This window comes from Myotis brandtii, unplaced genomic scaffold (assembly GCF_000412655.1).
Source record: "Myotis brandtii unplaced genomic scaffold, ASM41265v1 scaffold312, whole genome shotgun sequence".
Classification (NCBI taxonomy): domain Eukaryota; kingdom Metazoa; phylum Chordata; class Mammalia; order Chiroptera; family Vespertilionidae; genus Myotis; species Myotis brandtii.
The window spans coordinates 4,938,097-4,952,178 of NW_005361955.1; the positions used below are offsets into that span (position 1 = coordinate 4,938,097).

General features: G+C 44.9%; 1 protein-coding gene and 1 long non-coding RNA gene across 2 annotated transcripts; one reads left to right on the forward strand and one right to left on the reverse strand.

Moving 5' to 3' along the window:
• Window positions 1-2,664: 2,664 nt before the first annotated feature.
• On the reverse strand, window positions 2,665-4,648 carry LOC106726748. The gene is made up of 2 exons (XR_001362854.1): window positions 4,414-4,648; window positions 2,665-2,971 (listed from the first exon to the last, which is right to left on the reverse strand). It is a non-coding gene; the product is annotated as an uncharacterized LOC106726748 (long non-coding RNA).
• Window positions 4,649-4,660: 12 nt separating this feature from the next.
• RPUSD3 (RNA pseudouridylate synthase domain containing 3) lies at window positions 4,661-12,974 on the forward strand. Its single transcript, XM_005870085.2, has 9 exons — window positions 4,661-4,792; window positions 5,103-5,242; window positions 7,084-7,128; window positions 7,261-7,360; window positions 8,074-8,181; window positions 8,262-8,346; window positions 8,563-8,686; window positions 10,971-11,110; window positions 12,163-12,974. Exons 1-9 carry the CDS (start codon window positions 4,692-4,694, stop codon window positions 12,352-12,354), a joined length of 1,035 nt encoding a protein of 344 aa, XP_005870147.1. The 5' UTR covers window positions 4,661-4,691; the 3' UTR covers window positions 12,355-12,974.
• Window positions 12,975-14,082: the final 1,108 nt, after the last annotated feature.

The window sequence follows — 14,082 nt, forward strand, 5'->3', positions numbered from 1 at the left end:
TAATGTCCAAGCCCCAAACAAGATAAAACCACACCACTTGCATTATTGCCAAAGTTCTTGCCAGTCCTGTCTATATTTGCCCACATCTACTTAAGAATTGGTTATTTAAATATTTGAATTAGAAAAAGTTCTTGAGGTATAACTTACATATAATAAAATTTACCCTTTTAAGGTATATACTAGTAGTTCAATTAACTTTGGGCAAATTGATACAGTATGTAGCCACCACTTCCAGCATGCCAAAAAGCTCCTTTATGCCCCTTTCTAGTCAATCCTATTCCCCCACCCACCCCAAGCCCTTGGCATCCACTTGGTTTTCTGCCAAAATAGTCTGCCTTTTCTAAAATGTCATGTAAATAGAATCACACTGTCTTTTAAAAATTTAGTTCTATCAAATTTTAGTTTTGAAATTTTTTATTATTTTGAAAATTTTATGAATCTTACAATCTTTTATGCTTTAGATATTTAAATTAGGTGTGTGTGTATATATAAGAAATATATCAATGAGATAAAAAATTTAAGCAGTTCTAAAGGGAAAACATATTTATTCATCTTCTCACCTCTGATTCCTTCTCAGGAAGCAACCACCATCTTGTTTTTGTGTGTCCTTTTGAAACCGGACACAAAACAGGTCCGGGGCTGCCCGTCTCTACTTGAGCCAAATTAAGCAGAGACAAGGTTGAATTACATGAGCATTTAATCCAAAAATGCCAGCAGTATGGAGAGAGCAGCAGGTCATCCTGAAAATTCTGCTCTAACATCTCCTACTAGTTGGCTGATTGTATAGGATAAGGAAGAAGGGCTACCTGCAAGGGGGAAGGGGGGCAGGATAAGGGCTGCAGGGTCCATGGTCCCTGTGTCTCCTTCCAGGATCGTGAAGTCTAATAACAAGGTAGTTAATTTACTGTTAAAAACCAGCTCAGCCTGTTCCTGGGACTGGAGAATGGTCAGCATTCCTGAGGTGAATTCCCGGAGGGGGTCAGGGTCCTGGCACAGCAACCAAATAAATCAGTGTTTCCTGTCCTTGAATTTTTTGAGTAATGGACCTATCCAGGCTCCAAGGCATTGTATCTTTTTACAGCCTTGTTTTTCTTCCTGCAGCAGATTCTCCAGTTTCCCAGGATCTGTAAGAAAACCTGTTATAGCCCGCCCAGCCGGTGTGGCTCTGTGGTAGAGCATGACCCATGCACCAACAAGTCCAATTCTCAGTCGGGGCATACACCCGGGGCTATGGGCTCGATCCCCAGCAGGGGGCGTGCTAGAGCTGCCAATCAGTGTTGCATGGATGTTTCTATCTCCTTCCTCTCCCCTCCTCTCTCTCTCAAATCAATAAAAACATACTTTAAAAAATTTTTTAAACCTCTTACCTATAGTTAGTAAAGTGAATAATCATTAAACAACTGTGGTCCTATTCCTATTATGTGCCCTTCTCCCTATCACTTTCAGAAATCTAGGAATATATAAATAAAACAAATTACATAAATTGCACACGCATTTACAGTCATGCACCCCATAATGATGGGAATAGTTCTGGGAAATGCACCGTTAGACAATTTCATTGTTGTGTGAGCATTATAGAGTGCACTTACACAAACCTAAATGGTATGGCCTACTACACACCTAGGCTACAATCCTGTAGAGCATGTTACTGTACAAAACAACATGAGATTAAATCAAGCACAAAAGAAAATTATGCAATTCATTGATGCAGTAAGTATGAGATGTATGGTCCTGCTGCTAGTATAACATGGCATACTGTTTTATGGTAAACTTTTTTTTAATAAGTAGAAAGAGTACACTCTAAAGTAATGATAAAAATATAGTATAGTGAATACATAAACCAGTCCCATAGCCATTTATTACTATTTTTAAGTATTATATACTGTACATAATTGTATACACTATACTTTTCTATGAAAGGTTTGTCTACACCAGCATCACCACAAACATGTGAGTTAAGCATTGTGCTATGACAGTGTAACAGCTTCAACCTCACTAGGTGATAGTAATATTTCAACTCCATTATAATCTTTTAAAAAAATATTTTAAATGATTTTTAGAGGGAGAGAAACATTGATGTGAGAGGTTTTTAAAAGATATTTTAAAAAAATTTTAGAGATAGGGAGAGGGAGAAAAAGAGAAACATTGATATGAGAGTGAAACATCAATCAGGTGGGAACACCCTGTACCAGGGATTGAGTCTGCAACCCAGGCATGTGCCCTGACCTAAATAGAACCAATGACCTTTTTGTGCATAGGAGGAAGCCTAACCAACTGAGCCACACTGGCCAGGGCTCTATTATAATTTTATGCAACCACCTTCACATGTGGTCCGTAGTTGACTGAAATATCATTATGCGGAACATGACTATATATATACACACACACACACACACACACACACACACACACAGCGCATGCATATTCTAGTCACACTGCCCTTCACTTTGTTCTTTTTACTTAATATTCTCTGGAGATTGAGTCATACCAGCACATATAGACCTATACATTCCTTAATGGCTGCATGGTCTGGATGTGCTACAATTGACTTAGCCATCCCTCTGTTGATGGATTTAGGTTAATTTGAAGTCTTTTGTTAATGCAAACAATGAATTAAAAGTTACAGTGCTCTTAGTAAATAAATAAAACAATGCACAGGTTCCATGTGATTTTTCCATAGTTGTAATTACAGAAAATAATCCATTTTGTTCTTTCTTTCTTACTTAGTTCATTTCTCTTGTTGTTCCCTACCTCTGCTTCCTGGTGAATTTCTATAAGTTCTTCACACCTGCCAATCATAACCCATGCTTGGACACCTTTTGATTTCACCTGGTTCCTCACTCCTCTCTAAATCTGCACAGGGTTTATCAAGGTGTGTTGTGATGCTGTGATTTGAACTGTATCCACTTGGTTGAACTTCCTGTGAGTAGTGCCTGGGTCTTGCTGATCTGTGTTCCCCAGTTGCCAGGGCCTGGAATAGAGTTAGCATGAAAAAGATGTTGAATAGGCCTAGCCAGTTTGGCTCAGTGGATAGTGTTGGCCTACAGCCTGAAGGGTTCCGGGTTAGATTCTGGTCAAGGGCACATGCCCGGGTTGTGGGCTCGATCCCCAGTTGGGGGCGTGCAAGAAGCAGCTGATCTGTGATTCTCTCTCATCTTTGATGTTTCTCTCTCTCTCCCTCTCCCTTCCCTTCTGAAATCAATAAAAATATATTTTTAAAAAAATGTTGAATAGGTGATATATTAGATTTATTTCCTGTATAGAGCTAATCACAGGGCAATTTATGTTTCCAGTTTTGAGGCTTGTTTTGTTTTTGCTTTGATAAATAATGCTTTAGTGAATCTCCTGCCTCTGGACTTTCTCTCCTTTTGGCTTGTGCACCAGGCTGTCCTTCCAAGCAGTTTACTGGATTTCCCTCACTCCTACCCCCAACTTGCCTTAAGACAGTGGCTTTTTGAAAGCAGAAGGCTTCTAGAATTAAAATGGTAATTAGAAAACCTAATGTTCGTTCAGTTTTGTCCTGAGACATCCTCTCTGACCCTGATGAATTCCTCCTCTGCTCTGTGTCTCAGGTTCCCTGTCAACATTAAGAAATATTCAAACCTGTGAAGAATTTTTGTGAGTTTATTTGAGCCAAACTGTCGACAAATGCCGGGAAGCAAAATCTCAATGGATTGAGATAATGCTCTGGAGAATGGCAGTTATGCACTTTGTGTGTGTGTGTGTTTTAATATATATTTTTTATTGATTTCAGAGAGGAAGGGAGAGATAGATGGAAACATCAATGAGAGAGAATTATTGATTGGCTGCCTCCTGCACGCCCCCTACGGGGGATGGGGGTGGATCGAGCCCACAACCTGGGCATATGCCCTTGTCCTGAATGGAACCTGGGACCTTTTAGTCCGCAGGCGGATGCTCTATTCACTGAGCCAAACCTGCTATGGCTGCACCTTGTTTTATACATTACAATCAAATGGGTTACATGAAACCCATTGATGATAGATTAGGGAGGTGGGAGAAAGCGAAGTGGGGCGGAGGAGGGAGGGGAAACTCTGGGATTGGATAAAAAGTAAGATAGACACACTTTTTACTTAGGTGGGTGCAGGAGAGTTAACAGTCAACAAACGAACTCAATAACAACAAGGCCATCTGTGGTCTCTGCAGACTGGTGCCCGTGCTTTGAGGGGTCTGGAAAATTACTTTGACATTCCAACGATATGTATCACAGGTGCAAAGGAACAACAGACAGTCTCCGTTATGATAAAGATGGACCTTTTCCAGGTAAGATACTGGCCTAGAACATGACTACCCACCATAAACTGCTTTTAGTTCCCAACGTTTTAATTTCAGACCATCCTTTGTGGTTCCTTTAGGCCTCGGAGTTTGCAAGGCGGCCGTGCAGGCTTCCCTTACCTAGCCAGGTTAGCACGCGGCCTCTTCCCGTCAACCTTTCGCCCGTTTTGTACGTAGAGAGCCTCTGCGACCCTGGCAAACCCCTCCTCTACTCTGTGCCCCCGGCTCCCCAGAAGCACTTCCTTCCAGGCGAAGGCGAACTTCCGCCTTCTCACGGCTCTAAAGCCCCGCCTTCTGGCTTTTCCGATTGACAGTCGATCTGACCAATCAGCGTGCTGTGGGCTAGCGTGGGGCGTGGGGCTGCCCTCTGGACACATGCGCACTGATTTCGCAGGGAAATGGGTGGCTACCGGGTGTTGGGCCCGGTCTGGGGTGGCTGGTGGCGGGGGCCAGGGGTCGGCTCAGCTCGCAAGGTCGCAGGCTTTGGCACCGAGGCCCGGTGATTGCACACACACCCATACACACTTCCGTGGGGTGGGAGGGGGGGCTGGGGGAAGGTGTGTGCGGGATCTGGAGTTAGGAAGCTATGGGTTCCAATGCTGGTTCTGTATGATGGCACATTCGTCACTAGTCCTCTCTGAGCCTCAGTCTTCTCCTCTGTAAAATGGGGCCAGTCGAACCTGAGTTTTCGGAGACCTCCGCCCAGGCATTCTGAGGCATTTGTTAGGATTTAGGAAGGGTGTGTGGAGGTAAGAATGGGCGGCACTTCAGTAAACACACTCCCCTGTTGCTTATTCCACCTTCTCCAGGCGTCAGCTGCAACCTCGAGGCTCCAGCAAGCGATCAGGGTCCCTGGGAAACCAGTCCTTCCCAGGGCTGCTGCAGCCAGAGAACCTCAGTCGGGAGGAGCTGGTCGATGTGCTGAGGGCATCTGTGGTGGACCAGAAAGGTGAGCGTGAGCGAGACAGCTGCACAGAGAGGGGAGGGGAGCGTGCTGCCCCGAGCCTTATGGCCAACTGAATGGGCTCCCCATTAAAAGCCTTTGGGGGCCAATCCTGGTCTGCCTCCTATTAGAGCAGTGGTTCTCAATCTTCTGGCCCTTTAAATACAGTTCCTCATGTTGTGACCCAACCATAACATTATTTTTGTTGCTACTTCATAACTGTAATGTTGCTACTGTTATGAATCGTAATGTAAATATCTGATATGCAGGATGGTTTTAGGCGACCCCTGTGAAAGGGTCGTTCGACTGCCAAAGGGGTCGCGACCCACAGGTTGAGAACCGCTGTATAAGGGTCATGGGCAGGAATGAGCCACATAATCTCTCTGAGCCTCTGCATTATGGGGTACGGGGTGGGAAGGTGGAAAGAGCTAGAGAGTGTTAAACACATTAGGCACTTCAGAATGGGAATTGCTCTAATAAATTGCTTATTGATGGACAAAACACAGGCTCTGGAGTCAGATCTAGGCTCTGTAATCAGCTTGCTGTGTGGCTTTAGGAAAGTAACATTTTGAGCCTCAATCTTCATTCAGCTATTTAATATTTCTCTTAACTATTTATTGAGCATAGTCTATGTTCTAGACACCAGGCATGGCTATACAAGATAAATATGGTTTCTGCACTCAGCGAGCCAATATTTTAGTGGGAGAAATGGATTAAACAAGGTAGTTACTAGTGATCAGTGCTATGAATAAAACAGTGGTATGACGGTGAGGGACTGTAGGAGTGGGGCAGACATTAGATTGCAGAATTAGGCCTCTGCTGGTGACATCTGAGCCAGGATGATATGAAGGAGACAGATATGAAAGTCTGGGACAGAAGAAACAGCAAATGCAAAGGCCCTGAGGTGGCAGGAGCTTCGCATACGTGAGGGACAGGAAGAAGTTTCATTTAGGGTGTGGTTGATAACATGTCTGAGAGTTGTGGTGGGGCCTCATGATAAGATGAATTGAGCCAGAGGGAACTCTCCCTTCCTCTCTGTAAAAAATCAATAAAATATATTTTTTTAAAAAGAGGCTATTGGATGAGGTAAAGTTTCACTTTATGCACTGAGAAAGGCTGAGAGAAGAGATCCAAAGCAGTCATGTAAAGAAATTGTGTTTTTTTTTTTCAAATGAAGCTTCTGCCAAATTGGCTGTCCAACTGTCTACTGTATCCACTTTTAGCAACTTGAATTTTAATTAGAGAATAAAAAGTTCCAATGTTATGTAAAAAAAAAAAAAAGAGAGAGAGACTATTGGAGCCCAGGTGGGTGTGGCTCAGTGGTTGTGTGTCAACCCAGGAAAAGAGGTCACTGGTTAGATTCCCACTCAAGGCATATGCCCAGGTTGCAAGCTCCATCCCCAGTAGGGGGCATGCAGGAGGCATCGGTCGATGATTTGTGCATGGGTAGGCTCCCTAGGCCTGGGGCCTTCCGACTGGAGCCTTCCTTCATTCCACGCCACCCCTGGTGGTCAGCACATTTCATAGCGAGCAGTTGAACTCCCAAGGGGACACTTTGCATATTAGCCTTTTATATATAGAGATAGATGTGTCTCTCTCTCTTTCTTCTTGGATGAAAGAAGGTGAAGGGATTAGCCAAAGGATATATATGCATAACCCAAGGACACAGACAACGGTTTGGAAGGGGGGGGGGAGCTGGGTGGAGAGGGGCAAAGGGAGTGGGGAAATGGGACATCAGTAACAGTGTCAATAATAAAAATAAAGAGAAAAAGATGAATTGAGAAAGTGCTTTGTAAACTCTAACTGCTGCTTTTTCTGTCAATGATGTTCCTGTATGTCTGTCTTAGGACCACTAGTGACGTTGAACAAGCCACAGGGTCTCCCAGTGACAGGTATGAGCAGGGGAAGGAGATGCACTGAAAGGGGGTTTGATGTCTCTAAGGAGGGAATAGTGAAGAGAAGGGGATGATGGGATAGAGTTGCCTCTGGAGCAACTTGTATTTTTTTCTTTCTTTTTTCCCCAGGAAAACCAGGAGAGCTGACATTGTTCTCAGTGCTGCCAGAGCTGAGCCAGTCCCTGGGGCTTGGGGAGCAGGAGCTCCAGGTTGTCCGAGCATCTGGGAAGTAAGTGGTGGGGGTGATTGGACGGTAGGATAGGCATCCATCTAGGGTTAGGGAACAGTTGCTTGGAAAGAAGCCGAGGCATTTCCATGGCTGGTTTGGGATCATAGCGATAGAATACAAGGTGCAGGAGGGAGCAGACCGATCTGGGTTCAAATCCTCATGCACAAACTGGCATCTTAGGCAAAGCATGAAACCTCACTGAGCCTCAGTTTCCTGAATCATTACCTAGAGCTAATACTAGTAAGAGCCATGTTCAGTATGCAGACACTTTTCCAAGTTCCTACTCATGGCAGGCATGGCCATGAACTGATCATCGATATTCTTTCGTCTAACTGCCATCAATTAGAGATGGTACTTGAGAAGAAATATTTTTGCACTTTCACAAACTCCTTGGCTTGTGTGTGGGGAATTTAATTATTTCAGAGATAATATATATATAAAATTAGTAGTATAGGGCTTGGCACATGGTGGGCACTCCGCAATTGGTGGTAATTGTTGTGACACTTAACTCTGAGCTCCCTGGGATCCAAGGCGGAGTGAGAGACACATTGAGCTGCATAGCCTTATCAAGCACGAGGAAGCCCTGTTTCTCAGGAGGAGGTCTGGGTTATAATCTGGTACTACTGTTTGGCCTTAAACAGGTCAGTGTTTCTCCTTTTTTTGTGAGTGAGCCCAAGGGACTTTAACTCTCATGACCTGTCCCCTTCCTTCAGGGAGACCTCTGGGCTTGTGCTCCTCTCCAGTTGTCCCCAGACAGCAAGCCGCCTCCAGAAGTTCTTCGCCTACTCACGAAGAGCCCAGAGACCCACGGCCACCTACTGGTGAGAGGTGCTGGGAGGCTCCGCGGCCGTGGGGAGGTCCCGCCAGACCACTCTGTGACCGCCTCCTGCCTCTTCCTCAGGGCTGTCACTGATGGGATCCCCGCTACTTCTGAGGGAAAGATCCAAGCAGCTCTGAAACTGGAATACGTTGATGGCGTTGGTTCAGTGAGTCAGGGTCTGGGTGGGGAACAGGAGGAGACTCTCCAGACATATTACTCTTACAGGGGAGTTAAGGGTATGGACGTGAGGTAGCTGGCTCTCCTGTCTCCCAAAACAGGCACACAACCACTGCCTATACTGCCTGTCCTGAGTAGCAGGGAGGTTTGGGTATAGCTCCCAGGTGTGTGTGAACTTGTTCATTCTTGGGGGCTGATACCACAGGTAGTTCCAGTGAAGTCCCCGTCCCGAAAGGACATCCTGGAAGGTGTCAAGAGGACCCTAAGCCACTTCCGTGTGGTGGCCACAGGCCCTGGCTGTGCTCTGGTCCAGCTGCAACCAGTAACAGGTGGGTCTAGAGCCCCAGCCAGATTTTAGAACTGCATTTGGCTGGGGAGGTGAGGGAGTGGGAGGAAGGTGGTAGTGTTAGGAGCAGCCTGGGGAGCATTTGATGGACCCCAAAGGTGTATGTTACCAGGCCCAGCTTGTCTTCTATTGTCAATCTAATGGTCATTCCTTTGTAGCTCATCAACTTTTTCTCTTATTGATCTCAGAATCTTCTCTTTGTCTTTAGTATTCTGTAATTTCCCTATGATAAATCTAGGTGTGGGAGTTTATTTTTATTTATGTTGCTTGGGATTCACTGTGCTTCCTGAATCTGAAGATTAATATATTTCATCAGTCCTGGAAAGTTCTCTTTCCAAATGTTGTGCCTCTTGCATTCTATTCTCTTCCTTTTCAATGCCTAATACCGTAGACATGTTTGATCTTCTCATTCTATTCCCTATGAACTTTTCTTTCATATTTTTTTATTTCTTTATCTCTGCTGCACTCTGGGTAATTCCTTTACTTTTGATTTGAGAGAGAGAGAGGAAGGAAGGGAGAAAGAGAAACACCCACCTGTTGTTCCACTTTGGCTGATTCCTGTATGTGCATTGATTGGGATTGAACCCTCAACCTTGGTATATTGGGACGATGCGCTAACCAACTGAGCTACCTGCCCAGGGCCTGGGTAATTTCTTTAGATCTATCTTTCAGTTGAATAATTTTCCTTTAATTGGATCTAATCTGCAAATTTAACCTATCCATTGACTATATTTTTCACTTCTAGAAGTTCTATTTGGTTCTTTTATAAATACAAGTGGCCTTTTTAAAAACATGTCATGCTTTTTTACCTGTATTATTTGTTCTTTTTTTTTTTTTTTTTTTTTTTTTTAGTCTTTAATCATTTTAAACAATTGTGTTTCTATAATTCCACTGTCTGAAATTCTTGAGGGTCTAATTCTGTTGTGTTTCCCACCAACTCTCTCACTTGGTGGATTAGGTTCAGCTGGGCCTCTGTGGTATCAATGCCTAATACCGTAGACATGTCTGACCCTCTCATTCTATTCCCTATGAACTTTTCTTTCGTATTTTTTTATTTCTTTATCTCTGCTGCACTCTGGAATCCCTTTATTGCCTCATTGGATGTGGGCCCTTTGGGAGAGGTTCTGCCTTTGCTTCTGCTGAATGCCTCAGGACTATCACTACTTTAGGATCTCCCTAAATATTAGTTTCAGTTGCAAGTTCACAGATCATTCGAGAAGTAGTAGAGCCCCAAACCTGTGTGAGAACAGGCTCATGGCTATGAATTTTCAGGGCAATGGTTCATTCCTCTTATCCAGTCCTAAGGTAATCATCTGCCTTCGTTGGTGGCTGGCTTTTTCTCCTGGTCCACCATTTTCATTGGGGTAGCCACTTGAACCCAGACCCCCTGGATATCAGGATTGGCAGCACTCCGAGAATAGGTGAAATGTGGGCTCTTGTGTGTTCTGGATTTATTTTCCTTTTTGTGTTTTGGTCTTGAGAACCGTACTTGCCTGTGTACCCAGTTGTGTCTTTAAAAGATTGTTGTTATATCTTCCCGGGGTTTCTAGGTGGTTTATAGCAAGAGGGTTTTTAGGTTATTACCAGTTTATGGTGGTAGGCAAGTCACTTCTTTTTGAGCTTTGGTTTTCCAAGATGATAATATGACCCACCTTACAGGGTTGTCATGACAATTAAATAAGTTTATATATGTGAAACATTTTGTACCATATCTAGCACATAGCCCCCTCATTTCTGTATTTGTCAAGGTACTTTTGGTTGTAAGTTTCCCAAAAGCTAGTTCAAATTGGTTTAAGACAAAAAGAATTGATTGGCTCACATAATTTGGCTGGACCAGAGGCTCAGAGGATGTCATCAGGAAGCTGTTTCTCCACTTCTTCTTGCCACCCATACGTTGGCTTCTTTCTCCCACAGGCTCTCCCCTGGTGAAGGTGGAGATGGCCAGGGTTCCAGCAGCTCCAGGCTTACACCCCACCAGTTCAGCACCCCAGCAGGAAAGAACATGCTTTATACTCAGTAGCTTCAACAATAAATTCAGGGTTGCCTCTCTTCATGGGTGAATCTCACAGGCCAGGTGGATTGACAGCTGTGACTATCCTGACCTGGTCATGTGCCCTGCTCTGGAGGCCCGGGCAGTAGCATCAGCCTCACGAAAACCACCTGATCTGAGAATGGGGGTGGTGTTTCCCGGGAAGAAATGGGAACAGACGATATTGGGTAGGACAGAGAGCAGCTGCTAACCGTCTGGTCTCTCTCCTATCTCCTAGTGTTCCCAAGTCAGCTACAGGTACACATGGTACTACAGCTCTGCCCTGTGCTCGGGGACCACAGGTATTCAGCCCGCGTGGGCACTGTTCTGGGCCAACGCTTTCTACTGCCAGCGGAGAGCACCAAGCCCCAAAAACAGGTGCCCAAGCTGACCTGTCTTCTGCCCTCTGGGGGTGGGCTGGGGGACGAGGGTGGGCAGATCTCCAGACCTTACCTCTGCAGCTGGGGACTGGGAGGCAGTCCCTCTTGGCTTCCAAAGCTACTGTAGCCCTGTCTTGCTGTATGGCCCTGAGCAAGTGACACACCCCGTCTTGGGCCTCATCTGTCCCATCTGTTCACCAAGAAAGCTGAACTAGCTGATTTCTAAAGGCCCTTCTAAGGCTGCTGTTCTTTGAGTCTCTTTGGTAAAAGGGAGAAAGGAGGTTGTGTTTTAGGTAACTATCAGTTCTAACAGACTAGCCCCAAAGTGTAACTAGAGTCTTTAACACACTAGTTTCCCTCCATGTTAAATCCAATGAATGGGGGATGGGGCAGAGGTGGGCTTTGCTCCAAGGAGTCACTCAGAGACCCAGGCTGTTGCTATCTAGCCAGCAGGTAAGTGGGGACAGTGCAGGTTCATGTGGGAGATTTTCATGGGCCAGGTCTGGAAACGGCATACATACGAACACTCCCATTCCATTGGCTAGAACTCAATCACATGTCCTCACCAAACTGCAAGAGGGGCTGGGAAATGTAGTTTAGCTCTATGCTCAGGCAGAAACTGATCTGATGAACCCCTAGCCCAGTGATGGCGAACCTGTGACACGCGTGTCAGAGGTGACACGCGAACTCATTTTTTTGGTTGATTTTTCTTTGTTAAATGGCATTTAAATATATAAAATAAATATCAAAAATATAAATCTTTGTTTTACTAGGGTTGCAAATATAAAAAAATTTCTATAGGTGACACGGCACCAGAGTTAAGTTAGGGTTTTTCAAAATGCTGACACGCCGAGCTCAAAAGGTTCGCCATCACTGCTCTAGCCAGTGCCTGCCATAGTGAGCGTGCATGAGTGTTTACATGTGCACACATAGAAAGGAAATTAATAACTACAGACAGGAGGGGAGGAGGAAGTACTGGCCTAACTCCCGTTTTGGTTAGAGCTGGTTGGAACTGACCTGGCTGAATGCTGACATCCTCTCCCACCGCAGGTCCTGGATGAAGCCCTCCTCAGACGCCTCCACCTGACGCCGGCCCAGGCGGCCCAGATGCCCTTGCACCTCCACCTGCACTGTCTCCACCTCCCAGGCACCAGGCCTAGGGATGCCCCCATAGAGCTTTTGGCACCTTTGCCCTCTTATTTCTCCAGGACCCTACAGTGCCTGGGGCTCTGCCAACAATAGTTCTCTTTCTGTTCCTACTGGAAAGTGGTGGGTGTGGGGGGACTGCAGGCTGGAGGAGAATGAGCTCAGTGCGCAACATGCGGTAAGGTCATGGTTTAGGGGTCTGTGGTTGGAATAACCTAAGATCACACCCTGGCCAGGCACTTGCTGTGTGATGTTGGACAAATAACTTCACCTCTCTGGGTTTGAGATAATAAATGTACCTAACTCATAGTATGGTTTTGAGGATTTGCTGAGAAAGTAAATGTTTACAATCGACCATGCTTTCTGTGAGTTCAAAGTGTGGCCTCCTATTTAGCTGTTTCTGCCCCAATTCTAGTTGGGAAGAAATGTTAGATTTTTTAAAAAATTGTGGTAAAACACACTTAACAAGATTTTCCCTCTTACCATTGTTAAGTGTACAGTTCAGTGGGCATTAAGCACATTCACAATGTTTTGCAACCATCGCCATTATATGTCTCCAGAACTCTTCATTTTGCAGAACTGAAACTGTACCCATTAAACACTAAGTCCCCATTCCCCTCCCTGCCCCTAAGAGCCACAATTCTCCTTCGTCTCTATGAATTTGACTACTCTAGAGAACCTCATGTAAGAAAGATGTTTTTTACTTTAAAAATTTGTGAAATAGATTAAACATACAGAGTGCATAAAACATCTCTGTGACTTAAAGAATAATTATAAGGTGATACCTACATAACCGTTACTCAGGGCATGAAATAGAAACATCCTCTCTTGTAAAGCAGCAGTTTTCAACCCTAACCCACATTATAAAGCCCCCTACATAGCCTCCTCAGGAAGCTTTTAAAGATCCCCATGACTTGCCCAGCCGGTATGATGCTTGAGCATTGTCCCATGAACCAGGTCACATTCCTAGTCAGGGCACATGCGGGGGTTTCAGGCTTGATCCCCAGTACGGGGTGTGCAGGAGGCAGCCGATCGCTAATTCTCTCATCATTGATGTTTCTTTTTTTAATGTTTTTACTGATTTCAGAGAGAGGAAGGGAGGGGGAAACATCTCTTTCTCTCCTTTCCTCTCTGAAATCAATAAAAACATTTTTTTAAAAATCCCCATGAGCCCTAGCCGGCTTGGTGCAATGGATAGAGCATTGGCCTGCGGACTGAGGGCTCGTGGGTTCGATTCCAGTCAAGGGCATATGCCTGGGTTGCGGGCTCAATCCCCAGTAGGGGGCGTGCAGGAGGCAGCCTATCAATGATTCTCTCTCATCATTGATGTTTCTATCTCTCTCTCCCTTCCTCTCTGAATCAATAAAAAAAAAAATCCCCATGATTACGCACCCCAAAGATACTGGCTTGATCTGTCCGGAGTGGAGACCCCTAGCATTGATCTCTCTTAAAAGCTCCCTAAGAGGTTCAGTATAGGTGGGAACCACTGCCTTGACAGAATTCTTCCCTTGCTTGTCTTTTAAGTTTTACCACATGTATGCATTCTTAAGTGATATATTTCATTTTGCCTAGTTCCCAAACTTCTATGAATGGAATCATGCTGTGTATGTTCTTTTGTGATTTGCTCTCACTCCATACTGAGAAATGCATCTGTGTTGTTGGGTGTGGAATTTGAATTCCAGTGCTTGAAGATACCATGCTGTTAATGGACAGTAGTTAGGTCATTTGGCTGTTAGACCACAAAGCTGCTGTGAACCTGATAGTAAGCATTCCCTGGTTGTTATGCAAGAGTTTCTGGGTCAGAGTATATGTATTTTCATTTGC

Excerpts from the sequence above, each read along its gene's own strand:
- RPUSD3 (XM_005870085.2), top strand. The coding sequence starts at position 4,692 with ATGGGTGGCTACCGGGTGTTGGGCCCGGTCTGGGGTGGCTGGTGGCGG. Across the intron at positions 7,129-7,260 it reads ACAGGGTCTCCCAGTGACAG|GAAAACCAGGAGAGCTGACA; the intron begins GTATGAGCAGGG and ends TTTTTTCCCCAG. Across the intron at positions 7,361-8,073 it reads GTTGTCCGAGCATCTGGGAA|GGAGACCTCTGGGCTTGTGC; the intron begins GTAAGTGGTGGG and ends CCCTTCCTTCAG.